The sequence below is a fragment of the Salvia miltiorrhiza genome, chromosome 5, assembly GCF_028751815.1.
Source record: "Salvia miltiorrhiza cultivar Shanhuang (shh) chromosome 5, IMPLAD_Smil_shh, whole genome shotgun sequence".
NCBI lineage: Eukaryota > Viridiplantae > Streptophyta > Magnoliopsida > Lamiales > Lamiaceae > Salvia > Salvia miltiorrhiza.
This window is the reverse complement of record NC_080391.1, coordinates 6,836,561-6,861,061: the sequence shown is the minus strand read 5'-3', so window position 1 is coordinate 6,861,061 and position 24,501 is coordinate 6,836,561. Positions and strand designations below refer to the sequence as shown.

Here is a 24,501-nt window from a genome sequence, read left to right as displayed (position 1 = left end):
TAAACTGGAAATAAATAAATAAATAAATAAATAAATAAGTAAATAAACTGAAAATTCAAAAATAAATAAATAAATAAACTTGAAATTCAGAAAATAAATAAATAAATAAATAAACTGAAAATTCAGAAAATAAATAAACTGGAAATAAATAAATAAACTGAAAATTCAGAAAATAAATAAATAAATAAACTGAAAATTGAGAAAATAAATAAATAAATAAACTGGAAATAAATAAATAAATAAGTAAATAAACTGGAAAATAAATAAACTGAAAATTCAAAAATAAATAAATAACTAAACTTGAAATTCAGAAAATAAATAAATAAAATGGAAATAAATAAATAAATAAATAAACTGGAAATAAATTAACTGAAAATTCAGAAAAATAAATAAATAAATAAACTGGAAAATAAATAAACTGAAAATTCGAAAATAAATAAATAAATAAATAAATAAACTGAAAATTCAAAAATAAATAAACTTGAAATTCAGAAAATAAATAAATAAATAAACTGAAAATTCAGAAAATAAATAAATAAATAAACTGGAAATAAATAAATAAATAAGTAAATAAACTGGAAAATAAATAAACTGAAAATTCAAAAATAAATAAATAAATAAACTTGAAATTCAGAAAATAAATAAATAAATAAACTGAAAATTCAGAAAATAAATATATAAATAAAATGGAAAATAAATAAATAAATAAACTGAAAATTCAGAAAATAAATAAATAAACTGGAAATAAATAAATAAATAAACTGGAAATAAATAAACTAAAAATTCAAAAATAAATAAATAAATAAACTTGAAATTCAGAAAATAAATAAATAAATAAACTGAAAATTAAGAAAATAAATAAATAAACTGAAAATTAAGAAAATAAATAAATAAATGGGATTAATTGTGTGGGTTAATTGCATAGATTAAATAAAAGTGTGGATTTATTAATGACATAAGTTGTAAATAAATTGAAAAGTAAAGGGTATGAATGTACAAAAAGGTAAACAGGGCACTTTTTCGTGGACAAAAAAAAGGGGTAAGTAGGGCACTTTTTCGTGGACAGAGGGAGTAGCATTTTTTTGAATTTAGTTAGTATTACTCTTTCCGTCCCATGAAGCATGACACAGTTATTTTCAGCACGAAAATTAAGAAATTGGTATTTTGTGTGTTAAGTGTGGTAGGTGAAAAAGTGAAAATGTGAATAAAGGGTAAATTTTTTGTCATTTTTAGAAACGTGTCATGCTTCCTGGGACAGACCAAAAAGAAAATTGTGTCATGCTTCATGGGAAATTGACCGGTCAATTTTAATGAAAAAGTACTACATTGTGTCATGCTTCATGGGAAATTGACCGGTCAATTTTAATGAAAAAGTACTACATTAGATGTGAAAAAGTAATTTAATGATCGGTCAATTTTTTACGTGAACATCGGAAATTGACACATAGCAGCCGAAAATAACACCGTAGCACTGAAAAAAACACTTAAATTTAGTTTTGACATATAGAAAATATATATATATTTTTTTAAGAAAAATACTCATCTTCTTCCCCTTTCTCCCCTCCCTCAAACCCTAATTTTCCGAACACTTTAATTTATTTTTGACATGTGAAAAATATATTTAAAAAAAAACACATCTTCTTCCCCCTTCTCCCCACTCCCTAACCCTAATTTCCCCTCCCCTGCTTGCCCGCCGCCGCCGCCGTTTGCAGCCGCCATCGTCCCTTGCCCCAAATCCACACGCACACCACTCATAGAACACATAACACATCACAGGCGTTGTCCCTCTCCTTAGCCAAATCCGTCGCGACCATCCCCGTCTCTCATCCCCTAAATATCTAAATATTAAAATTATAGACCATAAGTTTGTACTATAATTTTAAAATATTGATGTTTGATACAAATAGTATAACTATTGAATCACAACACTCCAACATAAGAGAAATCTAATAAATAATTATTTTAAAGAAAACCTTAATTTAATATTAAAAAATCACATTAAAGACTTTAAATTACATTAAATCTCATCTAGTCCCATATAATTGTTTTAAAATTATATTAAATCGATTTTAAAATAATCAATCAACAAATTAAATTTGGTAGGGGCGACGAACTGGATATCAGTATTAAGTATTATTTTTATAGGGATATCGGGTATTGCGCATCGGGTATATACAATTTTATTTTCTTATTTTTATAGTTAATTTATTAATTAAAGAAAAAATTAGAATATAAATATAAAATTAGTAATTTAAAAAACTAAACAAAAACAACTTTTTATTAAAGGTATAAAAATACGTATCAGGTGATGCTCAACCAATTATAAAGGCGCCCCATTATGAAAAAATCGAAATTAAAGATGAGTTTTGCAGTGTTACCAGGTATCAGTATCACATATAATCAAACTACTAATTTAATTTAAAATAAAAATTAATATCAGTTTGAATATTATTTTAGAGATTATTATCGAAAAATACTCATAGTTTGTCAATTTCTTGATTTATAACATGATCTTATAATTTGATCAGAAAATACACCAATTTACAATTTAATCTCAAGTATAACACGATTTTATAATTTAGTATAATAATATCAAATTTTAATATTAAATATTTTTAATTTTCTTTTCATCTCACAATATACTATATATACATCTATATTTGATGACATATAGTTCGAAAAGTTTACATTTCATATTGTGTCAATATATGAATCTAGCCTATTTCATATAGTAAACTTAAAAATTGGCCAGTCAAATAAAAACTTTAAAATTTGGCCATTTTTTGTGTAAAAGTACAAAATTACCCCTCACTTCAAAATTTAAAAAAATGGCCACTCATTTCTCCTTCTCTCTCCCTCTTCCTCTCCTTCTCGTCTGCCCCCCACCACCACCGCTGCACAGTTGCCCCCCACCACCACCGCTACACTGCTGTTCTCGTCCTCGCCGCCGCTTCACAGTCGCCGGCCACCGCATCCTCTCCTCTCCTCTCTCTCTCTCTCCACCGATCTATCTCCACCGATCTCCATCGAGAAACGCCGCCTTCATCTCCATCGATGTCGCCGTCTATCTTCACCGCCTTCATCTCCATCGCCGCCGCCGTCAATCTTGTCGTGAGTTTCTACCGTCGATCCTGACATTTTTCTTCTATTTGCAACTCAATTCTTGCTGCCTCTTTTTTTTTTTTTTTTAATAAGGAGGAAGGTGTGAGGTGGATGATGATTTCTCCTTATTTCAAGCCATCTGGCTCTTTATCATCATAAACGTGGCAGATCCCAAATTAACCTGCCTACTTCTTACATAGATATATTTTGTGTGTGTTACTTGCTAGGTTTCTTTATGTATTGTTGTATTTTGATTTTGGGGAATTGTTGTATTTTGAATAATTTTGATTGTATTTTGATTGTAGATTGAATTGATTCGGATAATATTTTGTTATATTTTGATAGTTGATTTAGAGGAATTGATGTATTTTGATGGTAGATTGAGTTGTTGTATTTTGGTGTTGTACAACAATTTTTTTAATGTTCTTAAATTCACAACCAAATTTATGAATTCACAATTTAATGTTCTTGAATTCACGACCACATTTATGAATTCACAACTAGATTTAAGAATACATTTATGAATTCACAACTAGATTTAAGAATTCACAACCAAGTCGATGAATTCACAATTTAATGTTCTTGAATTCACAACTAGCTCGATGAATTCACAACTTAATATTCTTAAATTTACAAACAAATCTATAAATTCACAATCAAAATAAATTACAGTTTTAATTGTGAATTCAAACTTTAAAAACTCAAATTCACAACTACTTGAATTCACAACCAAAATAAATTCTAATTGTGAATTAAATTCAGGTTGTGAATTCGACTGATTGTGAATTCACAACCAACATAAATCTGGTTGTGAATTAAATTTTGGTTGTGAATTCGTTTGGTTGTGAATTCACAACCAAAAAATTCTAGCTGTGAATTAAATTTTGGTTGTGAATTCGACTGGTTGTGAATTAAATTTTGGCTGTGAATTCGACTAGTTGTGAATTCACAAACAAAAAATTCTGATTGTGAATTCGACTGATTGTGAATTCTCAATTCACAACCAGTTTTGGTTGTGAATTCACACTGGTTGTGAATTGCGGGATTTTTTAAAGGGGTGATGTAAAGTGGACATTTTTTTAATTTTTAATGTGGAAGGGTATTTTGGTAACAGTGGCCATTTTTTTATGTTTTTATTTTAGTGGACAATTTTTAAGTTTACTATATCAAAGTGGCTATTTTCAAAATCCACTCTTTCATATTTATTTACTTTTTAACACAATTCATATTATACATGTACCAAAATTATTTTTTGGTCCTAATATTTTTATAATTTCATAATTTAAATAGACATATAGATATATAGATATTTATATAGATATTTAATTAATAATATAGGAGTATAATATTATGACATAATATATGGAGTATTCTTTTTCTTTTTCTTTTTCTTTTTTCTTGTTAAAATAAAACAAGTATGGTGCACAAATCGAACTCCACCGACGCCGACCACCGTTGATTAGACACGGAATGTTGTTAATCAGGAACCCTAGAGCAATTTTAATTTGCTACTTCTGTACAAACTGTTTCAATTTACAAGTATAGCGTAAACTTCATTCAGCATCAGCTTGGGGAAGACTAAGCACGCAAAAGAGAGAAACATGAAGATCGTTCGGAGAGACCTGACGCGCAACGGGCCTGGAAGTGTGAAGGTTAATTTTCTGCTCACTGTTTCGAGAAATAATTGATTATTCGACCATAATCGATTTTATTTTTTGTGTATTGGTTTAAATTATTTAATAGGGATGGGTAATATGGGTTTGGTTTTCATATTTTTTCCTAATGGTTTCTTAGTGTGTTGTTTATTTGATTACTGGTTTTGGTACAGATGATTCCAGAAGAAGCAGATGATCTATGGGTTGCTTATAATTTGATTGTAGAGGGCGATAATGTAATGGCCGTCACAGTCAGGTAGAATTTTCTTTGTGTTAAAAGATATAAGTAATATTTGTCTGCACCAAGAACTGTTCTAAAATGAATTCGGGTTGACATGGTAAATGGTTTTGAATGTCTAGCCTTGTCGAATTTTGAAATCGATCTCACAATGTTGTTAATTTCAGAAAGGTTATGAGAGAAGCTGCTTCAGGAGGAAGGGATGCCGAAAGAGTGAAACTGAAACTAGAAATCAAAGTTGAGGTAACTGAAGAAATTCATCCATGCTCTTTATGGTTGTTGAATTGAATGTAATGAAAAACTTCATTTGCTTTAAATTTCTACTAGACAAGATTGCGTGAGAATATGTTTTCAATATCAGACTGTCGAGTATGATAAAGAAGGAGCTGTCTTACGCATACGTGGGAAGAATGTTTTGGAGAATGAACATGTCAAGGTAGGTGGCTTGGGCCTTCTACTCCTAATTTTCGTACCCTTGGTGCTCCAACAGAACTTTGTTCTCGTCGTATTGTAGATAGGAGCATTTCACACTCTAGAAATTGAGCTCAACCGGCCTTTTGTATTGAGGAAGGTAATCTATTGTAAAATAATGTATTCCCTTTCATGATCATTCAAAACCTTTATGTTTATTGCGGCTCACTGAAAAATTAGACTGCATAAATATGTACTGTGCTTATTAAAATCTTCTCACCTGTTTCAGGACATCTGGGACTCGTTGGCATTGGATGTTATTCACCAAGCATCTGGTATATACCCATTTTACATTTGCTTATTTTTATCTCCTTTTTGAGCCGCACAATCTGTATTAAGATTCTTACTCATATACATGTAGATAATTTTCTTCTAAATACTCTGTTTTGACAAATGTACTCACCCAATTTAATATTCTATAGCAGACCACCTGTACCATAAATAGTTTTCCCTCCATCCCACTTTGATAGCCCCCTATTCCTTTTTGGGATGCTCCAAGATATAGTCCACTTTCTAAATTTATTGTATTAAAATTTTCTTTTACTAAAATAACCTTATTTTATGTTTGTGAAGATAATACGTGGAACAATGGCAAAATAGAACAATTACATTTTCCAATAAAAATTTATTATATTTTCTTAATATGTGTGAAAAAACAATGCGGACTATCAAAGTGGGATGGAGGGAGTATTAGTCATGATTAAAGTATCAAATTGGAAAATGCAAGAAAGTTATCAAGGGAAGAAAATTCAACAGAGTATGAATAGATGTTGATGTGTATATTTCGTGCTGCCCTTTGTAGGATTGTAATCATTGTATGGTAACTTGAGTTCCAATGTGCTTATTGTGACTTCATATTTTTGTAGATCCTAAAGCAAGCGCAGACCTGGCTGTTGTTCTGATGCAAGAAGGTCTATGTCATATCTTACTTGTTGGTAAAAGGTAATATCAGTAATTTTGGTTCTGATGTATTGTCGAGGAAATTATTAACAGTATAACACATAGTATTGGATTTGCTTTTTTTAGTTGGAATTTATGTCCTCTCTTCACTCTTCTATAGTTTAATGACTTTGCAAGGCACTTATTTTTGTTTCTATGAGATGTAACTTCGATGATTGGTCATTTCAGTTTCTATACATTATTGCTTTCCAAGTCTTATGGTCAACTGATGTGTGCAACAGCATGACAATTACACGTGCTCGTATAGAGACTTCAATACCGCGAAAGCATGGACCCGCTGTTGCTGGTTATGATAAAGTATGACCACCTTCTATTCATGTGTAATGCTGGTCTGGTTATGTTAGTGAAACTTTTTTAAGTTGATGTAGATATAATCCTTGTTGGGATGCTTCCTCCCTTTTTTTTTTGCAGGCCTTGAGTAAGTTTTTCGAGAATATCTTACAGGTAAACTTAACTCAATCTTGACGTTCTGCTTGATCTTTCATTTTCAAAATTGATTCCAAAACTCAATAAGTATGGCATACAAACTCGTCTTGTTTTAGGCATTTCTTAAGCATGTGGATTTCAACGTTGTTCGCTGTGCTGTGATTGCAAGTCCAGGATTTACTAAGGTAAAGTTTGATCACATGTAACTTATCCCTGTGACTTATCATATGTGTGATAATATGTGTAAATCATTCTTATTCATGTATAGGACCAATTTCATAAGCACTTACTGTTGGAAGCAGAGAGAAGGCAGCTGAGGTCTGTCATTGAGAATAAGTCCCGCATTATTCTTGTGCACACTACCTCTGGCTACAAGTATGACCTCCTTGTTCTTTACGCTCTCTGTACTCTCGGTATCTGTGATATTGCCTTTGAGAAATCACTAGCAATTTATGTTTGGATGGAAAATTGAATTCAAGCATTACTATGGTTCCACTATAAAAATTAAGGTATTTGCAGCCATGCGTGCTGAAATGTACTCACAGTCTCCCCTAGAAATAATAGAGAGGGGCCTCGATATGTACTTTCAAATCCTTATAACTCTGTTTTTTTCTGATTTGATCGACGACTGAAAGACAGGACCAAGTTTGCACTTTAAAACCCTTACAACTAGATATGCTGTCTATTCTGCTAATTTTTTCATTTAAATTGGATGGTTCATCATGCTTACCTGTGAAGACGAAGTGTAGGATTTGAAACTAAAGTCCAAATCTTTTACATCTTATATGGCACCAATTTTTTTCAATTTGAGAAGTTGAAAAAGGTTGCTAATGAGTTTTCACGCTACTGTAAATGAGCGCTAGTTACTTTTGTAACTTTATCTTTAAAATTTTTCTGCAGGCATAGCCTGAGAGAGGTTTTGGATGCTCCAAATGTCATGAATATGATAAAAGATACAAAAGCTGCACAAGAGGTAACGTTGCACCTATTGCACTACCTATTCCTTCTTTGATCTAATACATTATCCTAGTATAGTAACAACTTTCTTAGTCATATGAGTTATTTAAAGCCTGTGTTTCATTTCTTGATGCAGGTCCGAGGGCTTAAGGATTTCTTTGCCATGCTTTCCAATGTTAGGTTCTATCCTTCTCATTGGTGTTCATTTCACTATGCTTTTTCTAGCATAATATTCGTATTAAATAACTGAAGTAAGGGAGATAGTAAAAGAGGTAAACTATACGTTTGTTGCTTATTTGACTTGAGCTATTGCATTTGGCTCAAGGATCCTGACCGTGCATGCTATGGACCAAAACATGTTGAAGTTGCCCATGAGCGAATGGCTGTCCAGACACTTCTAATCACCGATGAGCTCTTCAGGTTAGTGATCATATAAACTCTTACGAACCTCACAACCTTTTGTGAATGAGCGAACTGAACACATTAAACAGGAACCGTTAGTGAAGAAGTAAGCGACCAACAGACAGGACCGTTTAATCATTTCGTCAAAACCCATACATCACATGATTCACATCCTTACAAATGTATTAAGCCTTATCGGAGTTGTTATCTACTCCTGTACAAATCATGAAATATCATTTGCATATGGCTATGCAAAGAAGAGGCACCATGAAATTTCCACCGTCCACTAAAGATGTCTTCTCTTTCTGCAATTCTCAGGAGTTCTGATGTTGCAACAAGGAAAAAATATGTCAATTTGGTCGACTCAATCAAGGCTTCAGGAGGCACTGTTCACATCTTCTCATCAATGCATGTTTCAGGAGAACGTAAGTACTCAGGTTTCTGTTTTACATTTTGTTAGCCTCATAAGCAATTTTTTAGCAAGTGTTCATAAGAAAGATACTTCCCTAACAGGCTCATGCAGTCACATTATATGTGTCCTTCATTTCATGTAAGAAATCATTGCATCTGTTTCTTTAATTGTTAGACGAGGAAGGGAAAGTGTACTGTCTGTGATCATACATTTTACGAACCTGTTTTTAACTAGCATTCATGTGTTTATTGGGGTAATTTTTGTCTTCGAGCAGAACTAACGCAGCTGACTGGTATTGCTGCGATTCTCCGTTTCCCCCTACCAGACCTGGATGACATAGAAATGTAACACAAGGTTGAATCAGAGACGATCAACTAGTTTGTGACTCTGTTGTATACTATATTCTTTTTCTAGTTTTGTACATCGGGTGTTCTTGTATAGCATTCTAATGAGAGGTGATGATAAGACGATTGAATTTCTTTCTTCCTAATGTAAGGAACAAAAATAAAGTTATACTATCTGGTTAGATACGTCCACTGGAAAGGCTTTTTTTACTTGTAAAATTGAAGTGTTGTGTTAGACATAAACTTGTGTAAAATCGTCTCATATCCCTAAACGGTTCATATTTTTACCAGTTTAATTTGACATTGACATATTTATAAGGGTAAATATCATGAAAAACCCTGAAGTATACCATTTTTATCAAAAATATCCTAAAACTTTCAAAATGTCCTCTAAACCCTTAAACTATCAGGTTTTTATCAAATATATTATGTATTTATTTTCTGGTCACGAAAAACGTGATGTGGCTCGACGGATGCCACAATGTAATTTATATTCTATTTTTTTTAAATGCAATGGCAAAAATGACGCCGTTTCGTACTATATCATTTTTAAAAAATCCACTCTGAAATTAAAATTCACTTCTATCGTGTTTGAAATTCACGCTTATAACCTAGAATTAGGGATAAACACGATAGAATGTGGTACGAAACGAAATCGTTTTTGCCATGTCGTTTAAAAAAAATAGAATATAAATTATATTGTGGCATCCGGCGAGCCACATCACGTTTTCGGTAACCAAACAATAGATGCAGGATATATTTGATAAAAACCTGATAGTTTGAGGGTTTAGAAAATATTTCGAAAGTTTCAGGGTATTTTTGATAAAGCAGGTATAGTTCAGGGGTTTTTATGATATTTGTTGGTGTTTGGATCTGGGTCACCTAGTACTATTCCTGAAATCATCCAATGCAAATAATAACTAGAGTTTAGTCAGCACATTACCTATCATAATTGAGTGAGCATTCAGTTTATCTCATATTTTAAAAATGCTTGGAACAATTTTTAATTCAAAATTACTCTCGTCTCATGTATTGGTGAGAGAAGCGATGAAACGTTTTATTTGTGCTTCATCCTCGTACATGGAAACATTTAAAATAATAAAAAGTGAACCAATCGGAAACCAACAGCTCAAGTATCGTTTGCCCATAAGCTTGATTAGTCAAGATAAGGTTATCAACCAATCAGTCTACTTACTCCAGTTATATAAAGACGTCATCGATTTCTGAGACTGCAGTGTGTTAATTATTGATTCAGTTTTTGGGGATTTCTATCGCTTCCCATCCCAAAACACTGCAGGTATGCAAGTTAAATTGCATTTTCTTCACCCTGTAAATTAGTTATTCACCGACGATTGTAATGATGGGCAGACATGGATGCGTCGAAACGCCACTGGATATTGGGGGGGATCGTTATTTGCTTGTTTGTAATTCCAACAATTCATGCCTGGGGAAAAGATGGCCACCATGCTGTTTGCAAGATTGCTGAGGTCTTGATGGATTGACATCTGACTTGTTGCTTGCATTCTACTAGTTACTTGGTTTTCTTTCGAATTTATGTTCTCGTGTTTAACTGCATTTTCCACAATGCTGGAGGTGTAACAGTCTTTTTCATTGAAGGTTTTTCGATATAGAGAAGGTCTTGAGAGGAGCAAGGGCTTATTTTCAGAATCTTAAGATTACATTTGTGAAGAACTAGTTTTCCCAGTAGAATCTGACGGAAGTTGTTTGTTTGTCATAGAATTATCTTACCGACGAAGCTCTGGCTGCAGTGAAAGCCTTGCTTCCAGATTCTGCTGAAGGTGATCTTGCTTCTGTTTGCGCCTGGGCAGACGAGGTTCGCTACAAAGCCCACTATGGCTGGAGCAAAACTTTGCATTATGCAGATACACCTGACTTCAGGTGCAACTACGACTACTGCAGTAAGCTCATCTCTTTTGTGTAATTTTTCATTCCTCTACTTTCTAATGTCTTATCTTTGCTTTATTTTATATTTTGGGTTGCTTTTTCCAAATGAAAAAAATTTCAGTATATATCAGTCAATCGCCCTATGCCAATGCAACTAGATAAGCTTTGCCTGGTTGAGATGCTATTGAAGCTTTCGTTTCATTGTACTTGTATTAAGATTTTGTATCTAGCCACTGAACACTTTTGTTAATGCTGCGTCTTGCCTGAAAGTTTATAATGTTTACTATCTCATAATTACTTGGCCGAGGGCTGATTCTAAGCTTCAGTATCACTTTCCATTCAAATGTTGCACTTTTTGTCCTATATATAGCTCAGATGCATATGTAATTCAATTTGAGGTTGAGAGATCCTTGACCGACCTTCATTTCTGTATATATTTTTAGGAGACTGTCACGACACTGTTGGACGCAAGGATCGGTGTGTCACTGGAGCAATTTATAACTACACAAAGCAGCTTATGTCAGAGCATGATGATTCTGGCTTATATAAACTAAGCTGTAAGCATCAAACAAATCTTAAATGGTTTCTATTTCTCATACTCTGGAAATTGACTAACTTGTATCTTCAAATTACAGACAACCTGACAGAGGCACTTATGTTCCTAGCCCATTTTATTGGTGATGTCCACCAGGTTAAGTCATTTCTATTTTTCTATACAAATCCTGTTTAATGATCTGAACGTTTGTAACAGAAAAAGTACAATTCACCAAAGAATTAATGTAATCCAAGAGTTTCTAACATTGAAATTGGTTGGCAGCCAATGCACCTGGGCTTTCTTGGAGATTTAGGTGGTAACTCAATTACCATCCGTTGGTACCGTAGAAAAACTAATTTGCACCATGTGAGTTGCATTTGGCATCAAATCAAATTTTGGATACACAATCTTTATGCTGTCTTTCTTTCACTCTTTCTATTTTTTTGGAGAGATGCTGTGGTTTCAACTTGTTAAGAAGGTAATGAGAAATATTATGGTTCAGGTGTGGGACAATATGATCATTGAATCTGCTCTAAAGACATTCTACAGCAACGATCTCTCTGTAATGACCCAAGCTATTCAGAACAATATCACGGTGTGTGAAGCTGCTAATTTGGTGAAATAAAGCATGGTTATTAACATTTGAGAGGCTCAATATGGCTTTGTGTTTGATGTCTTTGATATTTCATATTTATGCTGCCATTCTAAAACCAAATTTATCTTTTGCATTAATGGGGCAATTTTGTTAGATGTTGGCAATACTTTTCTGCTTATGCTTAGGTGAAAAGTGAAATTATGTAATAGCCCCTTGCGAGTATTTTGTTTCAGTAAAAGAAATAACTAAACAATCCTTTATGAAGATCTCAACAGTTTTACTTCTGTGCACATAATTATTTTATTTTATTTTCCTGCAGTACTTTATCCGTTTTTCTCTATTGTATATGGATTAACAAACCTTAGTTTTCTCTTTGGAAGAGATGTTATTTTCATGCCACTCCTTGCCTTCTGTTGTCCAACTTTCTTCCACAAGAATTTTAAGTATTTGGGAGATTTTCTTTGGTCATGTACTTACCACACCATCTTCTCTTTGTTCTCATTAAATATAACTGCATGTAGGATGCCATGGTTGATGAAGTATCTGAGGAGAATTGCAATAGTGCAGTATGTCCAGATCCGTACGTATATACTCTTTAGTCTTCTTTCACACTCCCCGCCCAATCGCCACTCCTGAGTCCTGACAAGATAAAAGAAGTTCAGTTTAAGCATATATGGATATGATTTACTTCTTGTTTCTTATCTGTGTATATATCTCCACAGGTATGCTTCTGAAAGCATCTCTTTGGCTTGTAGATATGCTTACAGAAATGCCACTCCTGGAAGCACCTTAGGAGGTAAGATGATTAATGTCGCACTCCTGTTTCAAATTCTGTATTTATCTTTTCATGTATTTGCTAATTTTCACTTCTTTTTTTTTTTTTTCTTTCTTTCTTTCTTTCTGTGCAGACGATTACTTCTACTCTCGGTGGCCCGTTGTTGAGTCGAGACTTGCCCAAGGTGGGGTCCGGTTGGCAACTCTTCTCAACAGGATCTTCTTCAAACATAAGTCGATTGCAGAAGAATAATATAAGTTGAGGGGATAGAGATGAACTCTACGTTAAATCCCGAGAGAAGGGCCTCTATGTGTGCCACCCCTCTTGGCTTGTACAATTCCCTCACGTCAAGACATAAGTTTCCTAATTAAGTAGTTGGCTATCTTGGAAGACAACATTGCTGCTCTGCTAAGAAAGTGCACCTTAAATTATGGAGCCAATTCTTCTGTTAATGTGATATATGCCTCCGTATTTTACTTTTGTGTAAAAGCAACTTAGAAGACACATGAAAGATAAGCAGTCTTTAGCTTGTACGCATTGTAAACTATCAATAATTTATGTATATATAGTAATATGGAACTAGATTGTAATCTTGGTGGGTCACGATATCCATTTTTCGAATTCCGAAATGTCGTTTTTAAGAGGAATTTCTGCATATTTCGTTGCTTTTCTTACTTGTGTTGTTGTTTACGAACCTTGTGTTCAAGCATGGAGCAAAGAGGGTCATGCCATGACTTGCAAAATTGCTCAGGTATCAATATCATCAGAAATTTGCTATCTGCAATCATTTCAATTTCTGTGATTATATATATATTCAAGGGGGAAGATAAATAATATCCCATGAAAAATCATCCTTTTTTCCCCCTTGTGGTGGAGATCCCTTTTGTATTCCTTCGCGTGCTTTGGTTATCTCTTTCTCAAAATCTTTGAGAAATTTCACATTTATACATTCTCAATATTAATTATTTTTGGTGGTCTTACCTCTCTTTCATGTTCACTGAGATCCCTTGATGCATGAAAAAACACAGGACTTGCTCGAACCAGAGGCACACCACGCTGTTCAAATGCTACTGCCTGACTACGTGAAGGGCGATTTGTCGGCACTGTGCGTTTGGCCTGACCAAGTAAGACACTGGTATAGGTACCGCTGGACAAGCCCTCTTCACTTCATCGACACGCCAGACGGAGCTTGCAATTTTAAGTATCAAAGTAAGTTAATAAGATCATCATCACTTTAATGTCTAATCGATTGTTATGGTATCTGACACTGATGGATGAACAAAGGGGACTGCCATGATCCGAAGGGGGTGAAGGATATGTGCGTCGCAGGTGCCATCCGGAACTTCACCGATCAACTCTCACATTACCATCATGGGACCTCTGATCGACGCTGTAAGAGATCAATCATCCTTCTATCATGAACTGCCTCATCTATAACATCTTCGCCTTAAACCAATTATCTTAAGCATACTTAAGGACATTCTTTCTACATTATGATTCCCAGATAACATGACAGAAGCCTTGTTGTTTTTAGCACATTTCATGGGAGACATCCATCAGGTAACCAAAACAGACACTAACATGTCTTTATGTGCGAATTCTTGGTTTCACTGTGATCGGTCAATTAGTTGTGGTTTCGCCTTTGTTAGCCGATGCATGTTGGGTTCACAAGTGACGAAGGGGGAAACACCGTGGAGTTGCGCTGGTTCAGGCACAAGTCGAATCTGCACCATGTAAGTGTTGGCTTATGAGATGCTACTACTTTTTAAACTATTTTCTTGCTAAGGATGATACTTCTCATATAAGCATATATGTATGAATAGATAGAGAGAAAAAATAGGTCTGGAAATGAGATATGCAATCTAGTTAAGATCAAGATTCCTTTATTGCTTTAGGTATCTTCAATTCTGTTGTGTAGTTGGATTCAAGTTGAAACTTGAGTGAGCTTGACGGCATTGATTTCTTCCCCAATCACGGTTGTAGGTGTGGGACAGAGAGATAATTCTCACAGCCGCCGCAGATTACTATGGAAAGGACATCAACCTCCTCCAACAAGACATTCAAGGAAACTTTACTGATGTAAGCCAACATCCTTTGCCTAAAACAAACTAAACCTTAATGCTTATGCAAACGTAGCTTGTTATTTCATCATATATGTACTTGCAAAACGATCGTTTCTATAGTCTGATCCATCATGCCACATCCATTGTTGCAAACAGGGGAGCTGGGCCAGCGATCTTGCCTCATGGAGGGAATGCGTCGACATATCTTCTTGTGTGAACAAGTGAGTATCTGTGTCAACAAATGCAAGACGTAATGTTGGTGTTGATAATGATGTATTTGCAGGTATGCTGGTGAGAGTATGGATATGGCTTGCAGATGGGGATACAAAGGTGTTGAATCAGGGGACACTCTTTCAGGTGGGGAGGGCCGTTTTTGTTTTGATGAAACATAAGATGACATATCTTCATCTGCGACTGCTCACTCCATTTTTATTTACTTGTGTTGACAGATGATTACTTCAACTCGCGAATGCCCATTGTTATGAAGCGGATAGCTCAGGGTGGAGTCCGGTTAGCCATGATTTTGAACCGGGTTTTTGCTGGTCATAGCATTAGCCAAGACATGGACGAAACTCTTGTTGCTACTTGATTAACTAACCTCCTTGACTTTCATCACTAGGCTGCGTGTCAATTTCGTGTTTCATTATTTTTACGTATGTCATCTAACATACTTCATTTATTACTCCATTTCAATAATTTATGTATATGTGTCGATGAAATGAAACAGATCGAATTCAGTAGAATATAAAATAAAAAGATATCACGTTAAGGTGTACATAAGTACAAGTGATTTTAAAAAGTTTACATTTCGCCTTTGCGAGTTCATGTTTAGCGATAAATTTACTTAGCTGTACCTGTAGAAAAGTAGTATACTATTAAGCTTCAACATATTAATATCATTGATTTGGATTACACCAACTATAGAATTTAACGAAAATAATCATTATTCTCCTTTCCTTTTAAAGTAGCATTATTTTCGTTAAATTGTAGTAATAATTTATGTGAAATTCTAAAATAGTAGTATTAGGGTCCATTTAATTTGATGGAAAATAAGAGAATATTTTAATCATTTCACATGTTTAATTGTGATATAAAATTTTCTTCAGACATGGTTGGACAACTCATTTTCACTTATTTTCTCTCAAATATTGAATAATATTATCTTTGAGTAGTGGTATAAAAATATTTTTCAAATATTTTAATTTTTTTTTTCATCTCTAATATACATATGATAAAAAAGGAGAAAATGATCCATTATTTTTTAATGAAAATTTTACAATCAAATTAATGACACCTTAATGAAAAAAATAAAATCTTGCCAAAAAAAAAAAAGTGGAACAAAGAAGTAAGAAATCGTAGAAGACGGCTCCGAAAATCCGGGGTTGATAGAAACGTGAAGTGGAAGGACCAACTATCTCCTGTCTTTGAATTATCACATTTTGACACCAAACTCACCACTTTCCCACTGCTTTCATGCCTCACAAAAATCCATGTGACTAATACTAATAATTCCATTTAATTTAATTAAATAGTTTAGCTACCAAATAATTCAATTTTCACTAACATATAAGTGCACCTGAATATTTGGTGCATAATCGAAATTAATAATTACAAAATGAGACACGAGGTTAGTAATCTCATTAAGATCAATTCGACTTCTTTAATTTGTTTATATTTGATTTAGCTAAACATAGTGGGTAATACATATCACGGAGTATAGTAATATCAAAATATATATATAAACATATAGTATTAGTAAACGTTTTGAAAAGAAAGAGTGGTATGTGTGGTATGCAATATGTAATTGAATTCTAATTACTCACATACTTACTAATTGCATATAAATTAAATGCAAGGACAATTTGTCATGTTTCTGAAAGTTCTAATCCTATTGGCAGCCTACAAAACAAATTGGTCTTCCTCAATTCAATTTTCAACCAGAGCACGCGTGACATTATAAATAAATAAAAACAAATAAATACAAATAGACAACTTATTATAAATCGAAATACCTCGTGGCAGCAAGAAAGAACAAATATAATTATTATTACTATTATTATTATTAATTTTTTGAAGCGAGCCTTAAAATCATTTATTAATTTTGCATTTTCCGCTAATTCCAGTATTCCACTTGCCCACATTGAACCATAGGGTTTATAGCCATCGTATCTATATAACTTATTTTGTACGTATATACATCTCCATTACCATTTTAGCATTTTTACAAATTTGACAGTAAGAAAATTTTCAGGCTGCGGATCCAGCAGGTATTTGTTACCAAACTTTCTTGTTCAGCAAGGCTTTGCATTTTCAATATTTTTGTAAGCTTCGTTTCTGCAAAATGTTGTTATTTAATTATTTGTTAATTGCTTATTTTATTCATTTCCAGACACACGGAGATTGTTTTTCGTATTCTTTTTTTCCCTTTTTTTGGCGTCGAAAAGTAGGCATTCCGCCAATCAGGAGGTTCATGGCCATGTGCAATGTATGATCGTCTCTTCTCACCATAAACCCTCCGTTAAACCCTACAAACATTTATACACATTTTTATATGCATACATTTTGTCGAAGAATACCTACGGACAGAAAAAAAAGCTGAGGTGCGTATTTCTGCTCGCGCGTAGTAGATCTAACCAACTGTGTGTTTCAGTGTGTGCGTTTCTGGTTGTTTTCGTATCGTGGCCACTAGGTGTTTGTTCTTTTATCAATGATGAAGGCCGTTTTGAGCTGATTCGTTTCGTCGTATCAGTTGTAACGTCTGGATGGGTTATTGAACAAAATAATCTGACTTAGCGCCCATGCTCTGTCGACTTTTGGTTTTTTTAAATTCTTTTTTTGCGACAGTTATCGTTCAGTTAGAACAGAAAGGTTGCTTAATTTCTTTCTTGTAGAGACTGCTAAACATGGCGTATCATTCTCATTGCTGCCTTTTTGGCCTGGCCTAGTTCAATCCTTAATTTCACCAAGTAGATATATGACTCTGGATGTATGCTTCTGCCTTTTAAACTGGGATTGAATTTTTTTTGTCGGCATTTAGTCTGTAAGACTATTATATATGAGAAATCGTATATATTTTTGTTTGCAGATTATGACTAGTTTTGTATTTTCTTGAGTGATTCTGTCCATGCCTAAATGGAATTTGTTATTGAATTAGTCTTTCCGCTAGAAATATAAATGATTGAAACTATAAAGAGATTGACAGCTGACAAGTATATGCTGTTTTCTTTGATAATAGATCCTCAAGTAGAGTCTTACAAAGGTTTTTGCTTTGAAGCTGCCATCAGTTTTGGTGGTTGTATGGTGCTTCTTGCCCTTTAGTTCATTTGTCTTTTTGCCTCACTACGACAAAAAAGTTTCATGTTGTGAAATTTCATTGGCCTTAGATCATTGTCTTCACTTCTCCACGTTCTTTGGAGTTTAAGGTTCTTCGATAATAAGATGATTTGGTTTTCTTCCCCTGTATAACTTGTGCTTAAACATTTTGTGCAGTGAAAATTTGTAGAGAATTCTAATTCAGTTCAACTTGCTATCATCAGAAGGCACTAACAGTATTAGTCTTTGCGCTCCAAAATGGCGTTGGCGAGAATAGCTAGAAATTGTTGCCAACAATCAGGAGGTGCCACAGGTAGATATGCTAGAGCAAGGGACATGCTCAGTGAGGAATCATCTTCTTTGAGCAAGTCTCATTCACCTTTCAGTGGGAGCTTCACAGCTTTTCAACAAAATGTTAAACCACGTAGCAATCTTCCATTTTTCTCGAGCATTGGCAGGTTGCCCGCTGCAACTTTTGGAAGTAGGGGTGTGAGGATGACCCCTCAAAATGAATATGCTCATGCACAAACAGCTGTTGAGGAATCTGATTCAGAATATCAGAATCTAAAGTATCCTACCCTTGAAGCAACAAAGCCTGGTGAAAAGCCTCGGGTGGTTGTTATTGGCAGTGGGTGGGCGGCATGTAGATTTCTTAAAGGGCTCGACACCAAATTATATGATGTTGTTTGTATATCACCAAGGAATCACATGGTCTTTACACCTTTGCTTGCCTCAACTTGTGTTGGAACCTTAGAATTCCGTTCAGTAGCAGAGCCTGTTAGTCAGATACAGACAGCTTTAGCAAAGGATCCAAATTCTTATTTTTTCCTTGCTTCGTGCAATGGTCTAGACACGGACAAGCGTGAAGTAAGTAGCTTCCTATACTCATGTTATTTCATCCAAAATATTATGTTCTTGTATGTTAGTAGCTTCATATACTCATGTTATTTCATCCAAAATATTATTTTCTTGTATGTCTTCTACACCACAGCCACATACACATGATTCATTATGTATAGGCGGCCACACACTTGGTCTAATATGCACAATTTCCTGGAATCGCAACAATTATCTAAGCAAGCTTTTAATTATCTAGAAAAATTAATTGATGACACTTCAATATTGTTGTCGTTTTTGTTTGAGTTGATTCAGAAGTAAGACATTCAATTTACCTTACTATATCAGGTGTTCTGTGAGACAGCAGTTGATGGTGGAAAACCATACAATTTCAAAGTTGCATATGACAAACTGGTAATTGCTTCTGGAGCTGAACCATTGACCTTCGGCATCAAGGGAGTCGAAGAACATGCTTTTTTTCTGCGAGAGGTGTTTCATGCCCAAGAAATAAGGAAGAGACTTCTTCTAAACCTGATGCTCTCTGAAAATCCAGGTGTTCTTTTATGTATATTATATGCATGCCCAAGTGCTTGTGTATGGCACGAGGAAAAAGATGTTTCCCACACATTAGCCCTATATGTCATAGTCTACAAAATCATGATTTGATGTCAAGTCTTACAAAACCTCTATGTTACTGAACCTTCAGTTATAAATGATGATTTTGGTGTTCTAATTGCTCTTGCACTAACTTGAAACGAATTGGAGGTAAAACTGCATTTCACAAGTTATGATCAAATTATCCTTCTATGAAACTGAAACCATATATACACGGAATTATAGGCACCATCGGCCCTCTCTCATATCTTCAGTCTTTGACTTACTTTAATGGACGTTGGTGCAGGCATGTCAGAGGAAGAAAAGGAGAGGCTACTGCACTGTGTTGTTATTGGGGGTGGACCTACAGGGGTGGAATTTAGTGGAGAATTGAGTGATTTCATTATGAGAGATGTTCGGCAGAGGTATGCTCATGTCAAAAACTACATAAAAGTGACCCTCATTGAGGTATGCCCCCACTCCTTCCTTGTCTTACCTCATTAACTTGTCACTTTGTCTCGAACCATATCATTTATAACTGTTTACTCTGACCAGGCGAATGAGATTCTTTCATCATTTGACGTTGGATTAAGGCAATATGCAACAAAGCACTTGACAAAGGTAATTTCAGGCACTTGGATCGTTCCTTGTCAGTATTGGATTGACACCTAATCGTTTGTTTTCTCATTCAGTGTGGAGTACGCCTTGTGCGTGGTGTCGTCAAAGAGGTCCACCCGAATAAGATAGTTCTTAGCGATGGAAGTGATGTTCCTTATGGTCTCCTTGTTTGGTCTACTGGAGTTGGTCCCTCAAAATTTGTAAAATCACTAACTCTCCCCAAGGCTCCCGGTGGAAGGTACGTATACTACCAATCAATTGATCCCTTGTTCTACATTGCATTCATCTCGTATTAAATGAAACGGAATATATTGCAGGATCGGTATCGATGAATGGCTTCGAGTGGCATCGGTGGAAGATGTGTTTGCCATTGGCGATTGCGCTGGATTCGTTGAGGGGGTCGGGAGGCCAGTGCTTCCTGCTCTGGCTCAGGTGAAACTACAGCATCATTTGCTTCTTTAATTTGATTGCCGACAACTTATGCTGTTTGTCATTCAATCCTTTATTTCAAAAGGCAACAAAACCAAACTAGCTCACCAAAAATCCAGAGAATGATGCAAGATTATATTGTGTTATGTATCAGGTGGCAGAGAGGCAAGGGAAGTATCTAGTTGAGTTGTTCAACAGAGTGGGGAAACAGGGAGGTGGCAAAGATGTTCCTCTAGGTGACCCCTTCGTCTACAAGCATCTCGGAAGTATGGCATCTGTGGGCCGCTACAAAGCCTTGGTCGATCTCCGCCAGTCCAAGGTAATAACTTCATTCCATATACTATTTCAAGAAATGGGCACATAATAACAACTAGTTTTATAAGAGAAAATTAATCTTGGATGGCAGAATGCAAAGGGTTTATCACTAGCGGGCTTCATAAGCTGGTTCATCTGGCGCTCGGCCTATCTCACTCGAGTGATCAGCTGGAGAAACAGATTTTATGTTGCTGTCAACTGGGCAACCACATTTGTTTTCGGCAGAGACAATTCTAGGATCTAATGCTATACTACATCTTATCCTATCAGGAATAACTCTTTACCCGAATGTAAGTTATAGACATGCAACTTGAATTCATTTAATGTTCTATTTCTCTTTATCATATGCACAAGAAAACACATTGAACAGCAGAAGCATAGCAGGTCATATTAACTAAACATTTCACAAGCTCCATAACAAAGTAGTTTATTTCTTTATGCCGTCACAATCTCAAGTTACTGAGAAGACCTCAAACTATACAGGAATTTACAAATTTCAAGACGACAAAGGTACCTCCCCCCTTTCTTTTCTAAACTTAAACCTCCGCCCACAATAAATCAAGGCTGGGTTCTTCCTAAACATAAGTGGAATATGGATTTTCTAAGTCTAATTCAATAGAGCATCTCTTGTTCCTCTTGTGAACGCGGAGAATGAAAGACCCATACCATAATCCAGCATAGATAGCACGACAACTCTAAATATTCAAGTCATTTTACCTGACATGGGAATCATAGGGTTCAAATAGGTTATCAGGGATAATTAGCGGCAACTTATCTATATACATAAACAGCCTCTTCAGATTCTCCTTTGTTATAGCAGCCATGTCTATCACATCCTTGTTGTCCAGAAGAACCCATAGATCACCAGAGTTTACCCTCTTTAAGCTGTCACGACAGAAAGGGCACGATTGTGATCTTGAACGCCTGCAGTCAGAATTTTAAGTTATTAGTGAAGAGAAAGCAAAGCTATCGACATAAGAACATAAAAAATATATGAATCTTTAGACCTGCCTAGTTTCACCTAGAAGAAACCCCGGGGAGACAAGAGTGTAACACAACCTAATAGAAGACCAATAGCAACATGCAAGGAATAGAAAAACAACAGCACCTTTATACGACAACACGGTGACTAAATATTTGCTATAATTTGAATTTTGTTGCTAACAGCACCTTTAAAATAAAGACGAGGGCAACGGATTCTCATAAGATACGAGAGAATGATGAAAGCATTCTACCAATATAACAAAGCTGGACAATGTATGGAAAATTTCAGTTACAGTGCAATAATGGACCACAAAAGTAACAGTTCCCAGCCAGCAACAAAGATGTATATCTGTTTCTATAAAAAAACTAACGAAAACGTTTAAAAAGGAGCAGCAGCATACCATTCTCTGTAGCATTTCAGGCAAATGGCATGGTTACAATTGGGCAAGACAATCTTACTATTTGTCTCCATGCAAATGCCACATTCTTCCTCCCTCTCGACATCCGATTCCGAGCAATGACTGAGATCATCTTCATCCTTCCTTCTGTATCTCTCCAGACATACAGCTTTCTGTTTTCTATCTTCTGAATCCGTAACACCTTGCTGAAGTTGCATTAAAGATGGATATATAACAGCTGGGCACAAGATATGTTTCTTTTTCAGAACAGAGCTGATTAATAACCACCTTAGAAGAAGTGCGTGTAAGTAGAAACCAGGAAGCTTACCGTAGAACTCTCTAATGCTCGCTTTTCTCTCATGAGTGGACATCGTGGTGGTGCCATCAACATATACCTGTGCAACGATGAATAAGTTGAACAAGTACTAAAGCGTCCACGACTGGCATTATACAGAACAGAAGACTGACCTTATAAATTAAGATCCGCAACAGTCCGAGAGCTCCGGCAAGGTGGCAATCAGTCCATTGAACTAGAAAAAGGAAAAAGTGAGCAGCTGGACTGTATGACATTCTCATTTGTAGACACGCGCCATCATACTCCCTTGGAAAATCAGATGCACTGCAAGGATCATATTACAACATTACTATGAAATGGAATGGATAATCTTTAACTAATAAACCAGCCTTACACCTAACAATTAACACAATTGAAGGGGGAAATCTAGCTCAGACTAATCAAAGTCCAAATACACTACAGTAATGATTATTTTGACATTACAGTAATTCATAAGAACAGCATATTCCTCATACATTTAACATACTCGCTGTATTTTGTACCCCCTCGAAAATCCAATTAATATGAAAATTTCCCCAAAATTCAACCAGAAAGAGGAGGGGAATAAAAAGAGCAAAATAATTAATACTTCATCCTCCACAACCACAAACATCCTTCTAATTTTCTTTTTCGTCCGTCAACAAACTACCATCTTTAAAATTCAATTCCCACATATTTATGTATATTTACATATGTTGGACCCATATAACCACCAATTTTCCTAAATTATGGAGCCCTTCTCTACTCAACAAATGCACAATCAAACTAGTTTGTAGTTTGACGGAGATGTTTCATGAAAGAAGAGTGTACAATTTTTAGCCCTTCAAGAGAAATATTTGACAAGTTTAAATAAAAAGGTCACTTGAGACATCAAAATGATACCTTTACGACAAACTGAAGCAACAGATAAAGTGAATGCCAAACTAACATCAATTACAAAAATTGCCAGTTCAATATGCAGAATCATCATACCAGCACAAAGAGCGACTTGGGTTTTATGCAAAAATTAAAAGAAAAAAATAATAGCTCCAAACACAGAAATTGCAACTAAAACTTTTCCGAAAAAAAATTCTAGAAAAAAAAAACAAGCGATAAACTTGATCGATCAACGAGAAGGGGAGAAAAAAAACAAACAAAAAAAAAGGAGAGAGATGAAGAGAGAAGAGGAAAAAAAGATTCATTCACTCACAGAGTATTAGCATGCTGAATATCGGCTTCAAGAACTTTAAGCGAGTCTTTGAAAGACTTCCGTATTGGACTTCCGCCGCTTACATACATTTCTTCTTCGAAAATTTTCCTTTTTCCCCAATATTTTTCGAGGATCAAACAATCATCAGTGCTGATGAAAAATGGAAACTTTCAACTCCGTTGAAAATTGAAATTGAAAATTAAATTCCGAAAACTGAACTTGGATTGGATGGATAGATATTTCTGGAGATGTTTTATTTCGTTTTTTTGTATGTAAAGAATTTCAAAAGAAATTTCTCTGACTGAAACTGACACTCTCTCCCTCAAATTTAGAGTTTTCTTCTTTGGATATATCAAAGAGAAGAGATAAAGGGGACACGTGGATAGTAGCGGTGAGTAAGAGATAATTACCCTTTTTCTAATTTTGTTTTTAAAGCATCAAATCATTGGGTAAAAAACGATTAACTATTCACATTATTACAATATTTTTTTTTTGGAAAAACAATATTACAATATTACTCATCATCATTCCAATTAAACTATGCCATAAAGACATTAGGTTCTATGCAAAATTGTTGTCTATGAAACAATCCGTCTCATTTTTTTATACAGCTTCATTGGAATTTATATAAAAATTAATATATATATATAT

The 24,501-nt window shown here is 34.7% G+C and overlaps 5 protein-coding genes across 8 annotated transcripts; 4 read left to right on the top strand and 1 right to left on the bottom strand.

Moving 5' to 3' along the window:
- The first annotated feature begins 4,444 nt into the window (after positions 1-4,444).
- On the top strand, positions 4,445-9,159 carry LOC130985576 (protein PELOTA 1). The gene is made up of 16 exons (XM_057908620.1): positions 4,445-4,754; positions 4,931-5,013; positions 5,163-5,238; positions 5,357-5,431; positions 5,510-5,566; positions 5,696-5,741; positions 6,333-6,408; positions 6,648-6,723; positions 6,838-6,870; positions 6,969-7,037; positions 7,121-7,227; positions 7,753-7,825; positions 7,946-7,984; positions 8,135-8,229; positions 8,530-8,636; positions 8,898-9,159. The coding sequence occupies exons 1-16, from the start codon at positions 4,704-4,706 to the stop codon at positions 8,969-8,971; spliced, it is 1,137 nt and encodes a 378-aa protein (XP_057764603.1). The 5' UTR covers positions 4,445-4,703; the 3' UTR covers positions 8,972-9,159.
- An 814-nt stretch (positions 9,160-9,973) lies between these two features.
- LOC130985574 (endonuclease 4-like) lies at positions 9,974-13,367 on the top strand. Its single transcript, XM_057908618.1, has 10 exons — positions 9,974-10,264; positions 10,336-10,454; positions 10,706-10,886; positions 11,316-11,429; positions 11,508-11,563; positions 11,690-11,773; positions 11,910-12,002; positions 12,524-12,582; positions 12,725-12,798; positions 12,911-13,367. Exons 2-10 carry the CDS (start codon positions 10,338-10,340, stop codon positions 13,027-13,029), a joined length of 897 nt encoding a protein of 298 aa, XP_057764601.1. The 5' UTR covers positions 9,974-10,264; positions 10,336-10,337; the 3' UTR covers positions 13,030-13,367.
- Positions 13,368-13,393: 26 nt separating this feature from the next.
- Positions 13,394-15,620, top strand: LOC130985573 (endonuclease 1). The gene is made up of 9 exons (XM_057908616.1): positions 13,394-13,528; positions 13,806-13,986; positions 14,062-14,169; positions 14,282-14,337; positions 14,427-14,510; positions 14,761-14,856; positions 14,997-15,061; positions 15,124-15,197; positions 15,290-15,620. The coding sequence occupies exons 1-9, from the start codon at positions 13,406-13,408 to the stop codon at positions 15,427-15,429; spliced, it is 927 nt and encodes a 308-aa protein (XP_057764599.1). The 5' UTR covers positions 13,394-13,405; the 3' UTR covers positions 15,430-15,620.
- Positions 15,621-16,884: 1,264 nt separating this feature from the next.
- Positions 16,885-21,286, top strand: LOC130985570 (internal alternative NAD(P)H-ubiquinone oxidoreductase A1, mitochondrial-like). Of its 4 annotated transcripts, none has more exons than XM_057908611.1 (10): positions 16,885-17,107; positions 17,230-17,440; positions 18,330-19,019; positions 19,338-19,542; positions 19,891-20,051; positions 20,139-20,204; positions 20,276-20,439; positions 20,519-20,633; positions 20,785-20,949; positions 21,037-21,286. In XM_057908611.1, exons 3-10 carry the CDS (start codon positions 18,411-18,413, stop codon positions 21,187-21,189), a joined length of 1,638 nt encoding a protein of 545 aa, XP_057764594.1. In that variant the 5' UTR covers positions 16,885-17,107; positions 17,230-17,440; positions 18,330-18,410; the 3' UTR covers positions 21,190-21,286. The 4 variants fall into 4 exon arrangements, with proteins under 4 accessions (XP_057764594.1, XP_057764596.1, XP_057764595.1 ...); XM_057908613.1 differs by having other exon boundaries at positions 16,925-17,107; positions 17,230-17,325; XM_057908612.1 differs by lacking the exon at positions 17,230-17,440 and having other exon boundaries at positions 16,925-17,107.
- A 21-nt stretch (positions 21,287-21,307) lies between these two features.
- LOC130985575 (E3 ubiquitin-protein ligase AIRP2-like) lies at positions 21,308-24,229 on the bottom strand. Its single transcript, XM_057908619.1, has 5 exons — positions 23,851-24,229; positions 22,796-22,946; positions 22,656-22,722; positions 22,331-22,565; positions 21,308-21,869 (listed from the first exon to the last, which is right to left on the bottom strand). Exons 1-5 carry the CDS (start codon positions 23,937-23,939, stop codon positions 21,659-21,661), a joined length of 753 nt encoding a protein of 250 aa, XP_057764602.1. The 5' UTR covers positions 23,940-24,229; the 3' UTR covers positions 21,308-21,658.
- Between the last annotated feature and the right edge of the window lie 272 nt (positions 24,230-24,501).